The sequence below is a fragment of the Sebastes fasciatus genome, chromosome 17, assembly GCF_043250625.1.
Source record: "Sebastes fasciatus isolate fSebFas1 chromosome 17, fSebFas1.pri, whole genome shotgun sequence".
Taxonomy (NCBI): Eukaryota; Metazoa; Chordata; class Actinopteri; order Perciformes; family Sebastidae; genus Sebastes; species Sebastes fasciatus.
In genome coordinates this window covers 24,127,967-24,145,812 of record NC_133811.1, presented here as the reverse complement: position 1 = coordinate 24,145,812, position 17,846 = coordinate 24,127,967, and the positions used below count along the sequence as shown (strand labels likewise).

Genomic DNA, 17,846 nt, shown 5'->3' with positions numbered 1-17,846 from the left:
ACGGCCTATTTCAGTGACACTGCTGCTAGCTGTCGCTCCTGCGTCTGCATCACTGGCTGCTGAGACTAAAATAGTGCCCGAGTCTGACGCTTCCTAACTAAAAATAAACACTTCAGGGAGGAAATGACAAAGTAGTGCGATGCAAGTTTATCAGAAGGAAATTAAGCCTTGTGCTGATATGTGACTTTTGTCCTTCATCTCCTGGAAGCTCCAGTCTATAATATACAGCCTCCACTGAAACACAATCACTCTCACTTGGATGGGAATTGATCCGGTGGATTTAAAGCTCTAAATCTCTATTTGCCTGAGATTTGAACTTGACTGCATTTGTCGCAGCAAGTAAGAGTTTTACATGGATTTAGAGCAGTAAGACGGTTGATCTCTCACCAGGGACCAGGTTTCTTTGCTGGTGCTGCAATTTTTCCATCACATCTTCCTAACGAAACACAACAGCGATCACTTTCACTGAATAGATGCTTCTTTCTGGCTGAAGATAAAACCTGCTGTTGTATTGCTCAGTTGTCAAATATTGGTTTAAAAAAAGTTCTTCCTTTTGGGTTGTAGGGTTGTAACGGTATCAAGGTATAACAAGGTATGAGAGTTGACGGTTATCATACCCTGTACATTTGCTTATCAAAGGTATTGGTATATATGACTTAGTGAGTGTTTGAGTTAAAGATTCAGACAGAAGCAGCCTGGCTGCACTGTCTACAGTATGTTAATGGTTAATAATCATAGGACATTATTTGAAAAGCTCACAGCCAATGTTATTTTTTTCAGACTTTTTTTTCAGACTTTTTCCTGACTTTATTTTTCAGACTTTTTTTTCGAACATTTTTCAGACTTTTTTTTCAGACTTTGTTTTCACTGTTTTTTTCAGACTTTTTCAGACTGAAAAAAAAGTCTGAAAAGAAACAGTCTGAAAAAAAAAGTCTGAGAAAAAAGTCTGAAAAGAAACAGTCTGAAAAAAAAGTCTGAAAAAAGTCTGAAAAGAAAAGTCTGAAAAAAAAGTCTGAAAAATAAAGTCTGAAAAAAAAGTCTGAAAAAAAGTCTGATAAAAGTCTGAAAAAAGTCTTAAAAGTAATCTGAAAAAAATCTTTTTAAAAAAGTCTGAAAAATACAGTCTGAAAAAAAAGTCTGAAAAATGTTTGAAAAAAAAAAGTTTTGAAAACATTCGAAAAAAAAGTCTGGAAAAAAAGTCTGAAAAAGTCTGAAAAAAAAGTCTGAAAAATGTTCGGAAAAAAAAAAGTTTTGAAAACATTCGAAAAAAAAGTTTGAAAAAAAAGTCTGAAAACAAAATCAGGAAAAAGTCGGAAAAAAAAGTCGGAAAAAAAAGTCTGATAAAAGTCGGAAAAAAGTCTTAAAAGTAATCTGAAAGAAATCTTAAAAAAACAGTCTGAAAAAAGTCTGAAAAAAAAGTCTGAAAAATGTTCGAAAAAAAAAAGTTTTGAAAACATTCGAAGAAAAAGTCTGAAAAAAAATTCTAAAAACAGTCTGGAAAAAAAAGTTTGAAAAATGTTCGAAAAAAAAAAAGTTTTGAAAACATTCGAAAAAAAAGTCTAGAAAAAAAATTCGAAAAAAGTCGAAAAAAAAAGTCGGAAAAAAGTCTTAAAAGTAATCTGAAAGAAATCTTAAAAAAACAGTCGGAAAAAAGTCGGAAAAAAAAGTCGGAAAAATGTTCGAAAAAAAAAAGTTTTGAAAACATTCAAAGAAAAAGTCTGAAAAAAAGTCTGAAAAAACATTCTAAAAAAAGTCTGAAAAAAACAGTCTGGAAAAAAAAGTCGGAAAAATGTTCGAAAAAAAAAAAGTTTTGAAAACATTCGAAAAAAAAGTCTAGAAAAAAAGTCTGAAAAAAAAGTCTGAAAAATGTTCGAAAAAAAAAAAGTTTTGAAAACATTCGAAAAAAAAGTCGGAAAAAAAATCAGGAAAAAGTCGGAAAAAAAGTCGAAAAAAAAAGTCTGATAAAAGTCTTAAAAGTAATCTGAAAGAAATCTTAAAAAAACAGTCTGAAAAAAAAGTCTGAAAAAAACAGTCTGAAAAAAAGTCTGAAAAATGTTCGAAAAAAAAAAGTTTTGAAAACATTCGAAGAAAAAGTCTGAAAAAAAGTCTGAAAAATAAAGTCAGGAAAAAAAGATAAATTATTTTATTCATTGTTATTTTTGATTTAGTAGTTGATTACATGCTTGAGCAAGGGTGTTTTTTTTATTGTTCATGAATTAAACTTTTCATGTGCAACAGGAAGACATTTACTTTAAGTTTCTAAATTAGAAATGGGCAGTAGCCTTCAAAAGTCCAACTTTAAATGAGTTCATCTCTCAGCACACAACTTGTATCTTTATTATTATTTGCTGGTGTCATTTAATGGTTAAATACATTAAGTTCTTGTATGTTATCTACAAAGACCGTATATTAAATTATAGTCTGTATGGTGTTAGTATTGAATTTAGACTCATCTTCAGTGGCTACTCAGCTACCATCATCTGCTGCCATCTAGTGGACTTTCAGCAGTATAGCATTCAGTGTGAGAGGACCTCAACATGCTCACAGATGGAAATATCATCAGTAGATCTAGTAACATAAAATTATAAAGCAGCTGGATAGCACCTTAAATAAGAAATCCTTTGAAAATGTATTTGGGATACTATTAAGCAGGTTATATAGTTCTATATTTGAAGCCAAAAGTACTGAAAAACATTTAAATTTAAGCATTTTCACAATAAAGTACAAGCATAAGTGATTTGAATTTAATGTAATTTCAGTATAATACTTCTGGATACTTTAAAGGTACTAAGTACTAATTAGTCATACTATCAGAAAATATACTAGAGTGTACTTTTCTACCCTTATCCGTCGCTCATACAGTCATGTATTTTTCCCTTCTCGCCCACACAGCTGTTCACTGCAACTTGAGCCAGAATGGCATCGACCACCAGATGTGCCCGGAGGACATGACGTCACAGCTGGAGGAAGAGGAGGAGTCGGTGGATGCGGGGTCTGTGCTGCTGGACGACGACAGCCTGAGCTACCGGGACGTCAGCCCCCCCATGTACCAGCGCCGCTCGCCACCACACCGCTCCGTCTCCGAGTCGGAGCTGTCCCGGGTAAGAGATGATCTGAGAGCACCGTACGCAGAAAAAGTGTTGGTTTAATCCAGAGAGACACATCTCAGTGTCCCTCTAGTGTCTTTTGTAATACAGATTAAGCAACACAGTAGTATTTAAAGTAGTTAGAATTAGTCCCACCTCTACCAGCTGCAACATTAAAGTGATGTACACATTAATGCATAAATAAGTAAAATCCAATTATATAATATATATTATTCTGAAGTGGGTCATTAAGCATAATGACTACTTTACTTTTGCTTTATTCAAATGTATGTCTATTGGGATGGGGGGAAAAAATTATTCACCTACTTTATGTATCGTGCTTTTTTGTTTTTTTTTAATGCCAGAATCAATATATTTGCTTCATTTGAGTATATGCAGAGGTAGACAGAAGTTACCGCTTTTATTGTTGTAGTCAGAATTATGTGACGTCATATCCGTTCCGTATCCGTCACCAAAACAAACCAGCGAGCTGAAATGCGAAAGTAGAAAACGGCGGCGGTTCAGCGTGGATATGACCTGCACCCTCACATTTTAAATCCAAAGTGGTAAACACTACACATCCAGTAAAGTATGGAAACACTTTGGGTTTCACACATTGACAGGAAAAGCAGAGCTAGACTTCACGGCTAAAGCTGCATGCTAACTCTGTCATGGACAGGAAACATATTGCGGTAACATGCGGTGAAGCCAGCCGCCACTCTCATCTCCGTGGTCAAATGGGCCGACGCTACAACTGTAGAGCACCCATATACTGACATTTATATTAAATGTATTCAAACGATCCCGATGGAGCTGACCATGGATGTATAAAGAGAACGAAGCTGATGGGAGAGCTAGAGACGGACTTGGCGAAGTTAGCCGAAGTATATACGTGTTTTTCAAAATAAGGTGTTAACAAAGGGAACTACATACACAAAATACATATTTGGAAATAAGACTGATGGATTATGTTCACCAGAAGTATAAAACATTACATGTTCCTTATAAATTAAAAGAAAGCACCACTAATTTATGAAGGAAAATGAGGACATCTCTGACTACAAACAGGCTGAAAATCAAACATTTTTACTCCCTAGAAGTGTATTTTCAACTTTTTCCCATGTCAAGAGTTAAAAAAGTTAAATAATTGTAATATCAAATCGCAATACTTGTAGATTCACAATATTTAAAAATAGCATAACATATTGAATCGAGAGATACAGTAGGTGAATCGTCCCAGCCCTAATGTATATATTTATTATTGGAATTCAATTAACAACACAAAAAAATTACAAATATTGTCCAGAAACCCTCACAGGTACTGCATTTAGCATAAAAAATATGCTCAAATCATAACATGGCAAACTGCAGCCCAACAGGCAACAACAGCTTGATCAGCAGGCGTAGGGTTTACCATCATAATTCAGCATGTTGGCGTGCAAACATTTGCTAATTAGCACTAACCGTACAAAGCAATGAAATTGCCACAGTGTGATTTCCTTTTATAACACCTTTATTTGGTACTAAATTAATTGTATTTGTGGTCAGATTACAGTCAAAAGCGCCCCGCTTGCAGCACACAAAACAAATCAACCACCCACTTCATAATAGTCCCCTATTTTCCCCACATCTACCTCTTCAGTACAAACAAAATAAATGAACAGGGAATAATAAACAAGAGAAGACGAGCTGTTGTTTCAGCTCTCCCTCTGTGTTTCTGATAATAGATCAAAGCATCCATCATCAGCAATGCAGAATAAATTCCTGACTCCAGAAATAGACGGCGCGGTAGGGACAGTGGGAGGAGACGGGACACGCTTTCATATCTCTCTATTCTCTCTGTGTGAAATCTGTGATAATCAGCTGTCAATCAAAGCGAGTGGAAGAACTTTGAGTCAGACGCAGTCCTCTGTTTAAAACCCCAGATGAGCTTTATTGAAACGCCAGACAGACAGAAAGGCCTCGGTTCAATTAGTGCAAACAAACACACACACACACACACACACACACACACACACTTGGAGAGAGACGCTCTGTATTGTGCTGTAACTGTAAGTTAATATGTGGTGATGCTGCGGTGAAACAAAACCTCACCCAGTATCTGTTACATACTATCTGTGCTGTGTGGTTTTTTTTTTTTTGCAGGTATCCTCATGTAATTTTATATCACGGCATCTTTCCGCTTGAAGCTGAATTGCATTAGAGACCTGCAGGAAGTACTGCATTAGCTGAAATAATTGAACCGACTAAGCTTTCAGTCTCTGTGTCTCTGGATTGCAGTTAAGAATCAGTTTTATCTCTTTAGGGGAAATTGCATACAGACTATAATTACATAGAATGACAATCTATTCTATCATAGTATTTATTAATACTCAATAGTTTAATTAAGAGCTAGATGGGAGGTTAGCAGCATTGGATATATTTACTTCACTGTTAACAGTTAAAGTCACAGCAAAACAGCAGTCAGATCGTCTACAGCTTCAGTAATGTACATCTATGTGAAAGGGAATACTAGCTAATTTATTTAAGGTTAATCCTAATCCTAATTACATTTGATGGGATGCATTTATACCTGCCAAAGAGCTCAAGATGAATCATCAATAGTATCAAAAGAGAGAGATTTTAATATCAAAACAGTTCAGATAATTTTTTTCAACAATTGGAACAATTAACGAACGTTTAGATACTAGTGCAAATACAATATCTGAGTTTGATACCTTACTTTGAAAAATATAAACTTGTTTTTTCAACAAAATGGTACAAATAAACTACAGTGTAAAGTGGCCAGAATCATCGAATTGAATACCTTTATTGTCATTGCACATGCACAACGAGATTCGGTGTGCTGTACCAAGCTACATAGGAGGAATGAAATATAAGTATAAAAATATCAAGTTTAGATATAAGGTTTAAAAAACAAAATACCCTAGCACCCTAGCTCGGACCACGCCCATCTTCAAACTTGGCCTTCATTTTGATCTCAACAACGTACCTGAAAAGTTGCGTAACTGCATGTTGCTCGGTTGTGGTGAAAAAATCTGTCCACAGACAGACAGAAATATATAAACACCTGGCAAAGTGCTCTAAACCTCTTCTGTGGTAGTTCCTACTGCAGTAGTTGTCTCCAGGTCCACATCTTGCCATGATGACTCACACACTGCTGCAGGTAATAATGTACTTTGTGATGTGTCTCAGAATGAAGTTGCTGCTGGAGTTTTGACCTCTTCACCTGCACATTGTTAAGAAGGTAAAGCTGTGTAGCAGCAATTCCAACTTTGAATCAAGAACTATCTGATCAAACAAACAAGATATTGAACACATTTGAGGCCAGCTTTCAGTACTTGAAATTAGGGCTGTCGATTAAAATAATGAATCGCAATTAATCCCATGATTGTCCATAGTTAATCGTGATTAATTGCAATTTAATCGCACATTTTTTATCTTTTCAAAATGTACCTTAAAGGGAGATTTATCAAGTATTTAATACTCTTATCAATATGGGAGTGGACAAATATGCTTGCTTTACGCAAATGTATGTATATATTTATTACTGGAAATCAATTACCAACACAAAACAATGACAAATATTGTCCAGAAACCCTCACAGGTACTGCATTTAGAATAAAAAACATGCTCAAATCATAACATGGCAAACTGCAGCCCAACAGGCAACAACAGCTGTCAGTGTGTCAGTGTGCTGACTTGACTATGACTTGCCCCAAACTGCATGTGATTATAATAAAGTGGGCATGTCTGTAAAGGAGAGACTCGTGGGTACCCATAGAAACCATTTACACTCACATATCTTGAGGTCAAAGGTCAAGGGACCCCTTTGAAAATGGCCATGCCATGACCATAGATTCTTTAGGTTTTTTAGTTTCATATGATCTTTAAAACTTAACCCGTTACGACCTCCGAAGAGGTCGATACCCTAAAACAGTTTTCTGGGCTTACTGGTGGGACACTCAACATCTTGTCAGGACTGTTGACTAAGATGAGGGTGCTCTTGTTACTACAGTATGTCAGCAATATGCTGAGGATTGTTTTATTGGAAAGTCAAAGACATTAAAGCTCATTCGTCTGAAGCGAGCTACGATGCCTCAGTTAGCTCTGAATAAATATGAAGACGTTATATATCCAGACGTTATCCTTATAGGTACCTGTGGATAAGCATACAATAAGTCATTTCAGTTCACATTAGCAGTGTTAATTTTCAAATATTGGACTAAAGCTGAATTTCTGCGCCCGCCTGGATTTTTAATGGAGCCAAGGCCCGGCCATAGATTAAAGACGAGGCATGAAACAGCCACTTAGGCTCAGTGGATGGCTGTAACATCCATAGCAAATCATCTCATCTCAGTCATAATCAATATCAAGCTCAAGGTGAATATATCTTGTTTGGTGTTAACACACCCTGCAGTGCTTTATGGACCCTGGCGAATCCCAAGGTCGGCGACTGCGAAGGGGTCTCGTGCACTTTCTTTGATGTGCCTGAGTAAAGTTGGCAAACTCCTTTTTTTATGAAGGCTTATTAATTTATCCAGCATAGCGCAGTTATTCTCTGTCAGCCATCCACCGCTCTCTGGACACACACACACATATATAGACATATCTCATTTTCATCCCCGTTCCTGTATGTAACGGATTAATTAATACAGGGAATTTTCATCTCCCGCCAGCTCTGGCCGAGAGAAGTAGAGCGAGGCCGGGAGAAAGGGAAGTGAGAGAGAGCATGCCAGAGCTGTTAATTAGCTGTGCAGTGGAGATAGGGCAGACGACACTGGGCTCCGTGTCTCAAACAGCCATTCACTCAGTCAACATGACACTAATGGCAGTGGCCGCCCTTCTCCTCCTCCTCCTCCTCCTCCTCCTCCTCCTCCTCCTCAGTGCTTTTCTGTCCAGTCACACTCAAAAAGGTGCTGCAGTGTTTATCTGTGACACTAGAGGGCAGTATGTAACAGTGAATGGTAACTGGTGTAATGTACTACTAGATCAGTCTAATGCAACCTTGCAGTTTCTCTGGTGTTCTTCAAACTGTATCAAATAAATGGTAAACAGATTCAGGATTTCTGTGCACTAAATTTACATACTGACAAGTCAGAGCAAAATGTAGAAAGCAGAGAGCGAAGATGACATCATATTTTAGCATTTATAACCTGTAAATAAACATTTAATGTATATAACGCACCATAATGTAATTGAAAGCAGATAATATGTACATATAACACAGAATTGTAAATTGAAAAACAAACTATACAAGAGAAAAAAGGTAGTAATAATAAAAATAATAATAAAATAAAATATATAAATAAATAAAAACTATAGAATGACGAAATATAATATATTACATTTTGAAATGTATCGATATATTTATTATTATATAATTTATTATTTATTTATATAAAATGAATAAATAAATAGTAATGATGATAATAAATAAATAAATGTATACATGTCTTATTATATGATTTATTATTTATAATTTATTTATATAAAACAAATAAATAAATAGTAATGATGATAACAAATAATATAATTTTGGCGAGGAAAAACTGTCATGACCATTTTCAAAGGGGTCCCTTGACCTCTGACCTCAAGATATGTGAATGAAAATGGGTTCTATGGGTACCCACGAGTCTCCTCTTTACTGACATGCCCACTAAAGCAGCATAATTACCCACTCCCATGTTGATAAGAGTATTAAATGCTTGACAAATCTCCCTTTAAAGGTACATTTTGAACAGATAAAAAATTTGCTATTAATTGTAATTAACTGTGGACACTCCTGCGATTAAATATTTTAATTGATTGACAGCCCTAATTCATAAGTAATAATAATAATAAAAGATATTATTAGTAGAGGTTGTAAGCCTAACATAGTGATACAGCTTAATTCCAATTTTTTCATTAGGGACATTATGTTTAAAACTGCTCAAAAGAGCGACTAAATAAAAATTCAGTTTCCAACTTTTAATAAAATTTTTGTTCCCTATAAAAGAAATAGGCAACATAAAGAAAAAGTCTGTAGAATGACTAAAATGGCTTTTTTAATATTTAAATACTTGACTTCATTATGCTCACCTCTCTCGTCTTCTGGAAAAGCCATGCTCAAAAATATCTAGTTCACTAACTATTGCCTCATAAAAGATACATCACACCTCTAATAGAAAAATGGAGCAAACTGTATGTCATATATGTAGGAACTGAGCTCGCCCTCTATTCCTGATTTGCAGTCTGACACCTTGTGTTTTTCAAAACCTGATCGGGATCGCATTGTTTTGAACGCATCCAACAAACAATATTTCTCCCTAATGAACGCTGCTAGACGGCTGTAATGGCTGAGCTCTCAAAGAGCTATTGAATATTTCTTTTTTTTTCTGCCCTTGTACGCATCGTTGTTCAATAAATGAAACGATGCCCAGCTCTTCTTTTGTCCGGGGAAATATCCAGGGTCGAGGTTCAGCTGTAGTTATTTGTGGGGAATAAACAAACCACAACTATGGAATCTGTGTGACATTATAAGGTCTGTTTGTGGCCAGTTTAATACGAAATACAGTCCATTATTGACGAAACAATGCCATTATACAGTACAGCGTGTGCTAATTGCTGCTGTAGTTAACATTTTTTAATTGGGTGTAAAGCCGTTTGACCCTGTAATCAGCCCCGACAATCTCGGAGCCAAAATTAAGTTCTCCATAACAACAACTAGCATTCAACACACAACTGCCAAATTCAGTCACATGGTGTTTGTCGCTTTTCAGTGCTTTTAATTCCCAGCTCCTTTTGTATTCCAATACAGTCTCTACAAAAAGGAGGATAGGCGGATAGGGGGGGGAGCATGTGATTGCCTCTTGATTAATTCAGCTGAGTACATTCATATTGGATCTTTAAATGCTTATCAGTGTTAGCGCGATTACATGCTTCATTATGTTAGTAATAGTTTTCCACTGTGGTCGTTAAATGTGTGGATGTTTATTCCAGACTCTGGTTCATGTTTGGTGTTTTTCACCCCCCAACCACCACCACCACCACCCCAAAGGCTTTATTCCTCGTCTTTAATTTCTGAGGTCGTCCTTGCTCTGTTGCTAAGGTAACGTGAAGAATACCGGCAGCCGTACTGGCCTTTCAGTTATCAATTAAAGCCAAGGACAGCAACACATACTGCACGCACGTTTTTTTTTTTTCTTCGGTTTCTGTGCTTTGGCTGCACATGTGGATATATATATATATGTGTGTGTGTGTGTGTGTGTGTGTGTGTGCTCGTTCCCAGACGTATCCCACTTAGAAATAAAGCAGGCTTCTCCTCTCACCCCGGCGCTGTCACTCAAATCTCTAATTGGCCCGGAGTCTCTTGAACGCAGCTCTTTGAGCGTGATTGTACTCCTGTTTTCTTCTCTCCGCTGTTTTCTCTCCGCCCTTTGGCTCTGCTGGCTGGCAGGCATGCAGGAAGGCAGCGGCTCACCTATTGTACCCGGCTCCGGGAACACCGCTACGGGCTAAATCAGTGCAGAATGTAAAACACAGATGGCCATTGACTCACAAATGGGTTCATGGAAAATGAGAGAGAGTCTCCTGTGTCAGATTCTGCCGAGTCCATTCTGGAGCTCTAGCTTGCTTTTTTTTTTTTTTTTGCTTTTTTTTTCTCCTCTCCACACTTTATTCCTCTGCCTCATCTGTCAGTCCAGCCGTCCTCCACACTCCCAGCATCCTCTCCTCTCTCTCCTGCTATACTTCTACTCTCCCAAACTCACACATTTCTCTCCTTCACTCTTTCTCCATCCTTGCCTCTCTCTCTCTCTCTCTCTCTCTCTCTCTTCCTCCTAGCCTCAGGCCTTTAGTCGGGGTTAATTAGCATTAAGTTGAGATGTGTTTAATGGTTAATGTGGTTTCGTCCTGCAATGCCGTTGCCTCCCATGCCCCTGCAGATTCATCTATCCACGCACGCTGCCAAGCAATCACATTAAGAGCGGTGGCCTCACCTACCTGACTACCTGCTGGCTTCGACTGTCAAAACCAGCCAAAACCAGCAGTCACATCTCCCCCAATTTCTCTTCCTCTCTGGGCCGCTAGATATAGAGTGAGTGGGAAGGAGCTGTGAGGTAGTGCTGTATAATAAGAAACAGGTGAGAGAGAGAGAGAGAGGACGATGAGAGCAGCAGTATGTGGGGAGAGGAAGTGAGAAAGACAATGTGATAGATCTGACAGCGACTGAGCGAGATCGAATACGGGGGAGAGATGAGAGATTGGGTGGGTGGGTGGGTGGGTGTGTGGGGGGGGGTGGTGGTGCTGCCAGTACCTGTTATTCTGCTCTCTTCTGGGCTTCCATTGCTATGCCACACCACACGGCAGCCAGAGAGCAGGCTGAAGTGGAGGGGAGTGTATGTGAAATTTTAATCACCTCTCTCTGTTTGTAATTTTAGTAGCCCCTCAATCAAAATCAAAAGCATTGCCAGCACTTTCAAGAGCGATCCTCTGGCAGGCTACTACCACTGCCTGCTGCCGAAGTATTTCAACTAGAATCTTGCAACCAGAGTGTATATACAGTATGTGTAACTATTACAGTCATTCTAATATAATAGATTGGATTAAAGCTTCACTCTGTCCACATTGGTTACAACCAGTGGGCAACTTCCGGGTCTGAAAAGTGAAGCCAATGCGGAAGTGCCTTACATTCTTTCTAACAGCCAGCAGGGGGCGACTCCTCTGGTTGCAGAAAGAAGTCTGATTGTATAGAAGTCTATATGAAAATGAGCCTACTTCTCTCTTGATTTATTATTCTCTTATTGATTTAAACATGAGTTTATGGTCTCAATCTCTAGTTTCAAGTCTTCTTCAATACAGCATGATGTTCATTTAGTAAATTATGGTCCCATTTAGAGTCTAATAGACCATAAAGCAGGGGATGCTTTAGGGCGTAGCTACCTTGTGATTGACAGGTCACTACCACGGCGTTGTCCGGTCTGGGAGTTGTCTGCTGTTTTCGTTTTAGAACTTTAACCCTTTCACGGCGTGCTTTCCATTTTGGTCGACTAAAAATGTCTTATTCAGTGTTTGGTTGTATTTAGCTCCATCCTCTTGTGTCACTTCTGGTTGCAAAAAAAACAAGATGGTGACGGCCAAAATGCTGAACTCGAGGCTTCAAAACGGCAGCCCACAAACCAATGAGTGACGTCACGGTGAACACTTCTTATATACAGGCTACATTCCAAATTACATACTTCTTCTTTTTACTTTATTACGTAATGCAGCTGCCCTTTACACAGTATGTACTGTTGCATGCAGTATGCATACAATTGGGACATACTACCTATTCATAACATTGCGCCTTGAACTTGCTGCGCAGAGGATTGTGGGTCAGACTAACAAGAAAAGCATGCTGGCCTGCGTACTGCAAAATGCGACCGGATGTAGTAGGACATCTTGGTGTTTTTGGCACACTGCGTTTGACATACTATGTATTGGGAATACTAAATCTTTTTCTGGCATACTAAGTATTATGGTATTATGGGTATTGGAGTGCACAGAATGTCTATGGTTACAACTGCATTAGTGGAGTTTTTCACCAGTAGGGGTGCTGTAGAGCAATACTTTGATTAGCTTGCCTATGTACTGTTTGTATCTAGAGCTCTACCAGCACACGCATAAGGACACACAATGAGTGTAGAGTGGCGTAAAAGGCTTTTCTGTCAACCTCAAATAGCAGTGATGCATATAGCGGCAGAAATTTGGTGGCGTTTTATTTATTTTTATGCCTCCGCGCCGACGACAGCAGCCCTGACAGGGGCATTACGTTTTCATGTTATACGTCCATCCCATTCTAGTGAACGTGTTATCTCAGAAACAACTGGAGGGAATTTCTTCAAATTTGGCTCAAACGTCCACTTGGACTCCACTGATTAGAATTTGGTGGTCAAAGGTCAAGGTCGCTGTGACCTCACAAAACACATTTTTGGCCATAACTCAAGAATTCATATGCTAATTATCACAATTTAACACAAATGTCTAACGATGAAGTGATGACATTTTGGACAGGCATGGATGTAAACTTGCAACTTGACTGGTTGGTGGAGGCGTACAACCGCAAGGCGGTCATTCTAGTTTTTCCTTGTTTTCTCCATATCTTTAATCGATTTATTGTTATCAAGTAAAAAGCTCCATATATCTCTGATTGTAGCTTCTTAAATGTGACGACTGGCTGCTTTTCTCTGTTTTATTTCAATGTCAACTGATCTTGTTGGTTTTTGGACAAAACAAGACAGGTGTCACGTCAGGCTCCGGGAGATTGTGATTGGCCTTTTTCACTATTTTCTGATTTTACTTAAATGATTAATCAAGTCAATAACAACAAAACCAGAAAACAAATCACACAGAATAAGAGCAGTCTACTGGATTTGGTCTCCTCTGTATCGGGCATTGCTCTAGATTTGTCTGATTTTAATGAAACTTTTATGATGTGTTGTTTTGCACTAGTTTAAAAAAGACGTGTTGGTGGTAATGTGCTGTTAAAGGTAACAATCTGTCAATAAAAGCTGCTATAAATAATACAGGTTGCAAAACATTCTGGTTTTTTTTGACAAAGAATAATTAATTCAACATGCTTGTCAGGCCTTAAGGGTACAATGCAATTTGGGGAGAAAAACTAAATGTCAACATAAACATTAAATTATAATTAAAGCTTCCCAGGGTACCTCAAAGCTGTAGGCAGATGGGAGCAAATATGATTAAAAAAAGTTATTTTTATAAAACGGTCACTATATCCTGACAGTAGTGCATGAGACAGGTAATCTGAAATAAAATCACGTGCCTCTGTGTCCTCCGGTGTCCTCCGGTGCTCCTAAAGGGATCTGCAAGATTTCACAGACCGGAGGAAATCAACCAATCAGAGCTGAGCTGGAGCCTTGCCGTCTCTGAGCAGCTGTCAATCACTCGCGAAGTCCGATCAAACGGTCAAACTAGGCAGCGCTGATCAAATATGAATCAATATTCTGTTACTGCAATGCCTATTTCTCTCCTCAAATGTTTTCATAAACATCTTGTAGTGTACTGTTTAGCTGTAAAATGAGAAAGTTTGTGACCCGGTAGCCATGTTGAGATCAGTTGAGGAAATACCAAGCACCGCCCACCAGCCGGAGCAAACTTTCTCATTTTACAGCTCAACAGTACACTACAAGATGTTTCTGAAAACATTTTACACGAGAAATAGGCATTACAGTAACATTATATTAATTCATATTTGACCAGCGCTGCCTAGTTTGACAGCTGCTGTAGAGACAGCTCGGCTCTGATTGGTTGTTTCCCTTCGGGCACGTTGAAATCTTGCAAAAGTGATTCTTTTCACATTATCTGTCTCATGCACTACTGTCAGTATGGAGGACAGAACCTGCCAAAATAAAAAATAAATAGATAAATAAATAACTCAATAAATAAATAAATATGTATAATATGTATAATAATATGTAAAAATAATATTAAAATAAATGTAGCCATTAATTGATAAAATGTGACATAAATTGATATTTGTTTTAATTTGCTTCTTTATTTATTTATCTTTGTATTAATTCCCTTATTTAGTTACTCTTCTCTTTAATTTTCCCTTTAAATTATTTTTATACATTTTTAAATGTATTTATATATTTCTTTACATTTTTAAATGTATTTATTTTTTTGTACATTTTTAAATGTATTTCTTTATTTATTTTATACTTACTTTAAATGTGTGTATTTATGCATTTATTTATTTATTTTTTGCATGATTTTCCCCTTTGCATTTCACCCCTTATTTATTTCCGCAAACTTATTTATTTCTGTATTCTGAAATAAAAAATAAAAATACCTTTTTATCATATTTGCACAAAGTTACCAACTACAGCTTTAACCCCCGACTAACTATAGAATTGAGCAAAACAGACAAGCCTCTGGTCATTGTTTTGACAGTTAAGCTGAATAAATAGTGTGACTTAACACGACATAGACGATAAATAAAACAGTACACTTTCTGACCAGCCTGAGCTTGAGTTATATGTCTTCTTTTTGCTTTAAAAAGATGAATACTTTATTGATCCTTGAGGAGGGGAAAATGTCACACAGTAGCCAGTAAATAGAACATGACAAAATCAGTCAGGCGGAAGGTGTCACATGACTGCACTCTGACCCATCAGTGGAAAACGACGACGGCGAGCAACAGTATCTTATTAGACAGTTACTGCAGTCCTGACATCTCATGCTCTGACCGAAATGTGGAAGTGGTAGTCCACCAGCAGTGCCCCTAGGCTTTAATAATACATGCACATACATAAGGGATCTCTAAACAAGACCAGCGGAGACACAGTTCAGCAAGCGTGTCAAAATATACTATTGCTTCAGTACATGTCAATGTTGATTCTAAAATGAAAATGTAAGCAGTATAACAACATGTTTCTAAATTTAAATATGTTGTGTTTGCCTCAGCCAGGATATGTGAAGCTGTCCAAGCCGGTGGCCCTGTGGACCCAACAGGACGTGTGCAAATGGCTGAAGAAACACTGTCCCAACCAGCACCAGATCTACAGCGACTCCTTCAAACAGCACGACATCACAGGTACGGTTTCACACTTGCACTGAGCTGTACAGTGTCTGTCATGGAAGATGGTCTTCCAACATCCATTCATTCTGCAGTTGTTGTTTTTTTCATTTTCAGGCAATCAAAAAAACATGGGATTTGTAGTGTAGCTGTTGCTAGGCGATTAGTGGTTGATTGGTGCCTTCAAAAGAAACTCATGAGCTTGTGTTTACAACATGGGAAGTCGTGTGCACGATAAGCTTGGCGTTCAAGTGGTTAAGTCGTGAGAACACCGCTGCTAAGCAACGGCAATATTAACGTTAATGTCTAGAAGCCACAGAGGTTAACAATTTAGCAAGCTAGCAAGAGGGTAACACAATGAAAGAGATGCAAAGGCACAATGACGGAGGAAAAAGATGATCAACATTTTCCTCAGACATATTATGAAATTACGAAGAAAAACAATATAATACTAAATTTACAAGATAGTAATTTATTATGCGCCAAAAAAAACAACATTATATATTATCTAGTGTGTCAGTGTGGAAGAAATTCATATTCGTGACATTGGCACAGATACATCGACAACTTTGAACAGTAAAAAACTGGAGCATTTCAGTGGACAAAACAATGTTTTCAAATCAAGTTTGCAGTGACAGCTCATCTCTGTCTTCAAACGCTGCTGCATTTATCATTCCTTCATCTCGACGAAGCCAGATCTCATTCATAACATCCCAGGTGCGCTCTGCACCCACTGTCTGCCACCTGCAGCCCCGCCACCCGGCCTACCCGTCTGTCCGCCTTCCCACCGCCTGCGTCACCGCCGACAACAGTTGCCACGTCAATCATTCCCCCTAACGAGGCTCCTCAAGGTCACCCCGGCGCTAACGAGACTGCGGTCCGCGTAGTAACAGACGACCGCTAATTGCCATGCACTCTACCCCTCGGAGCACGACTGATCACATTAATATGTTTATTTGTTGCTTTCGAGGACCTCCTCGACTCGGCCGGCGGGATAAATGGCTCGGGCGGTTCGTGATGACTCACGCTTTACCCTTTCGATGCATTTTTGACTTTTACACGTTTGCATGGAGGGTTCTGAGATTCAGCATCCTCTGTTTAATGGTCTGCAAATATGAATCTTGTTGCTTTTCACTTCCAACTTGCACATATATCTCATCATGTCCGGGAGATAACCCACAGTTCATTGCACGCTTGCTGAAGCGCTGGTTTCAATCCATCTTCAAGTGGAAGCGTTTTGGAAAAAAATCCTATTCTTTTTATTCAAGGTACAGTAGAAGCACTGCTGCGATGACTAAGCACTTGTGACACACCAGTTGTAGTTTTTACAGTTTTATTTATTAATTCGGGTCTCGTTCTAAATTAATTATTCACAGTAATAATTCAGACTAAATACAAGGCGCACAGCACGGAGAACACTCCTCTTATCGCATCCGCGCAGTGTTTGTTGCATAAAAGAGAAATCATGTCAAGTGCAGCCATCCACTCATTTAGTTGGTGGAAAATTTCTCAAGAGGTCCATATTTAATTAAGGAATATTAATCTAACGTTAAGATTAAACGCGTCTGCGTTCCAGACAAGCCTAATGCATTCACTTGTAGTCCGTAAATAAATGATATTTTCTGGTATTAGTCTTCCGGTGATTAAAACATTAGAACTTAGCCTCCTAATTGTGTGTTAACTTAATGATCTGCGTTTGTTATTAAGGTGTACAAGACGAGAAAGGGTTAACTAAATATGCATGCACATACAGTACGCACACGCTTTCCTACTGGCACAATTAGGAGATAATGACATGCAAGAAAACCTGCAAGTAATTCAGTTTGTCTTCACATGGAGCATTAATTAACAGAACCCAATTAAAACAGGCCAGGCCACACCAATTGGGCTCACAAGGCGATTTGCATCCCAATCAATCTTTGAAATATTATGCAGATATGTTTTGGGTTTTTTCCTGTTCCCTACACCCTATTAGAATAAACAAGGGTGGAAACAAATGATGAATGGAGTATTGATGTGGAACACAATCATGCGTAGACAAACAAACAGTGAGAGTGAATACATTTCATAAGGGCATGCAGCCGTGCATCTGAGCATATCTATTTGTTCGGTGTGCTTGTCATACAATAGCTGTAACCCTTGAAAATTGAGAATGCGTTGGTATGTGTGTCTGCATGGATTGGCCTGATTTTTTTTGGGGG

At 38.2% G+C, this 17,846-nt stretch overlaps 2 protein-coding genes across 3 annotated transcripts in view; both read left to right on the top strand.

The window, feature by feature from the left end:
- The window catches only part of samd12 (sterile alpha motif domain containing 12), a 125,058-nt gene that overhangs the window by 24,060 nt on the left and 83,152 nt on the right, over nt 1–17,846 (top strand). For both annotated transcript variants that reach the window (XM_074613366.1, XM_074613365.1), the window contains exons 2-3: nt 2,893–3,101; nt 15,534–15,663. In XM_074613366.1, coding sequence (XP_074469467.1) covers nt 2,893–3,101; nt 15,534–15,663 — 339 coding nt within the window. The remainder of the gene's footprint in view (nt 1–2,892; nt 3,102–15,533; nt 15,664–17,846) is intronic.
- angpt1 (angiopoietin 1) overlaps nt 1–17,846 on the top strand; it is a 142,128-nt gene that overhangs the window by 113,131 nt on the left and 11,151 nt on the right. The gene's annotated exons all lie outside the window — the stretch shown is intronic.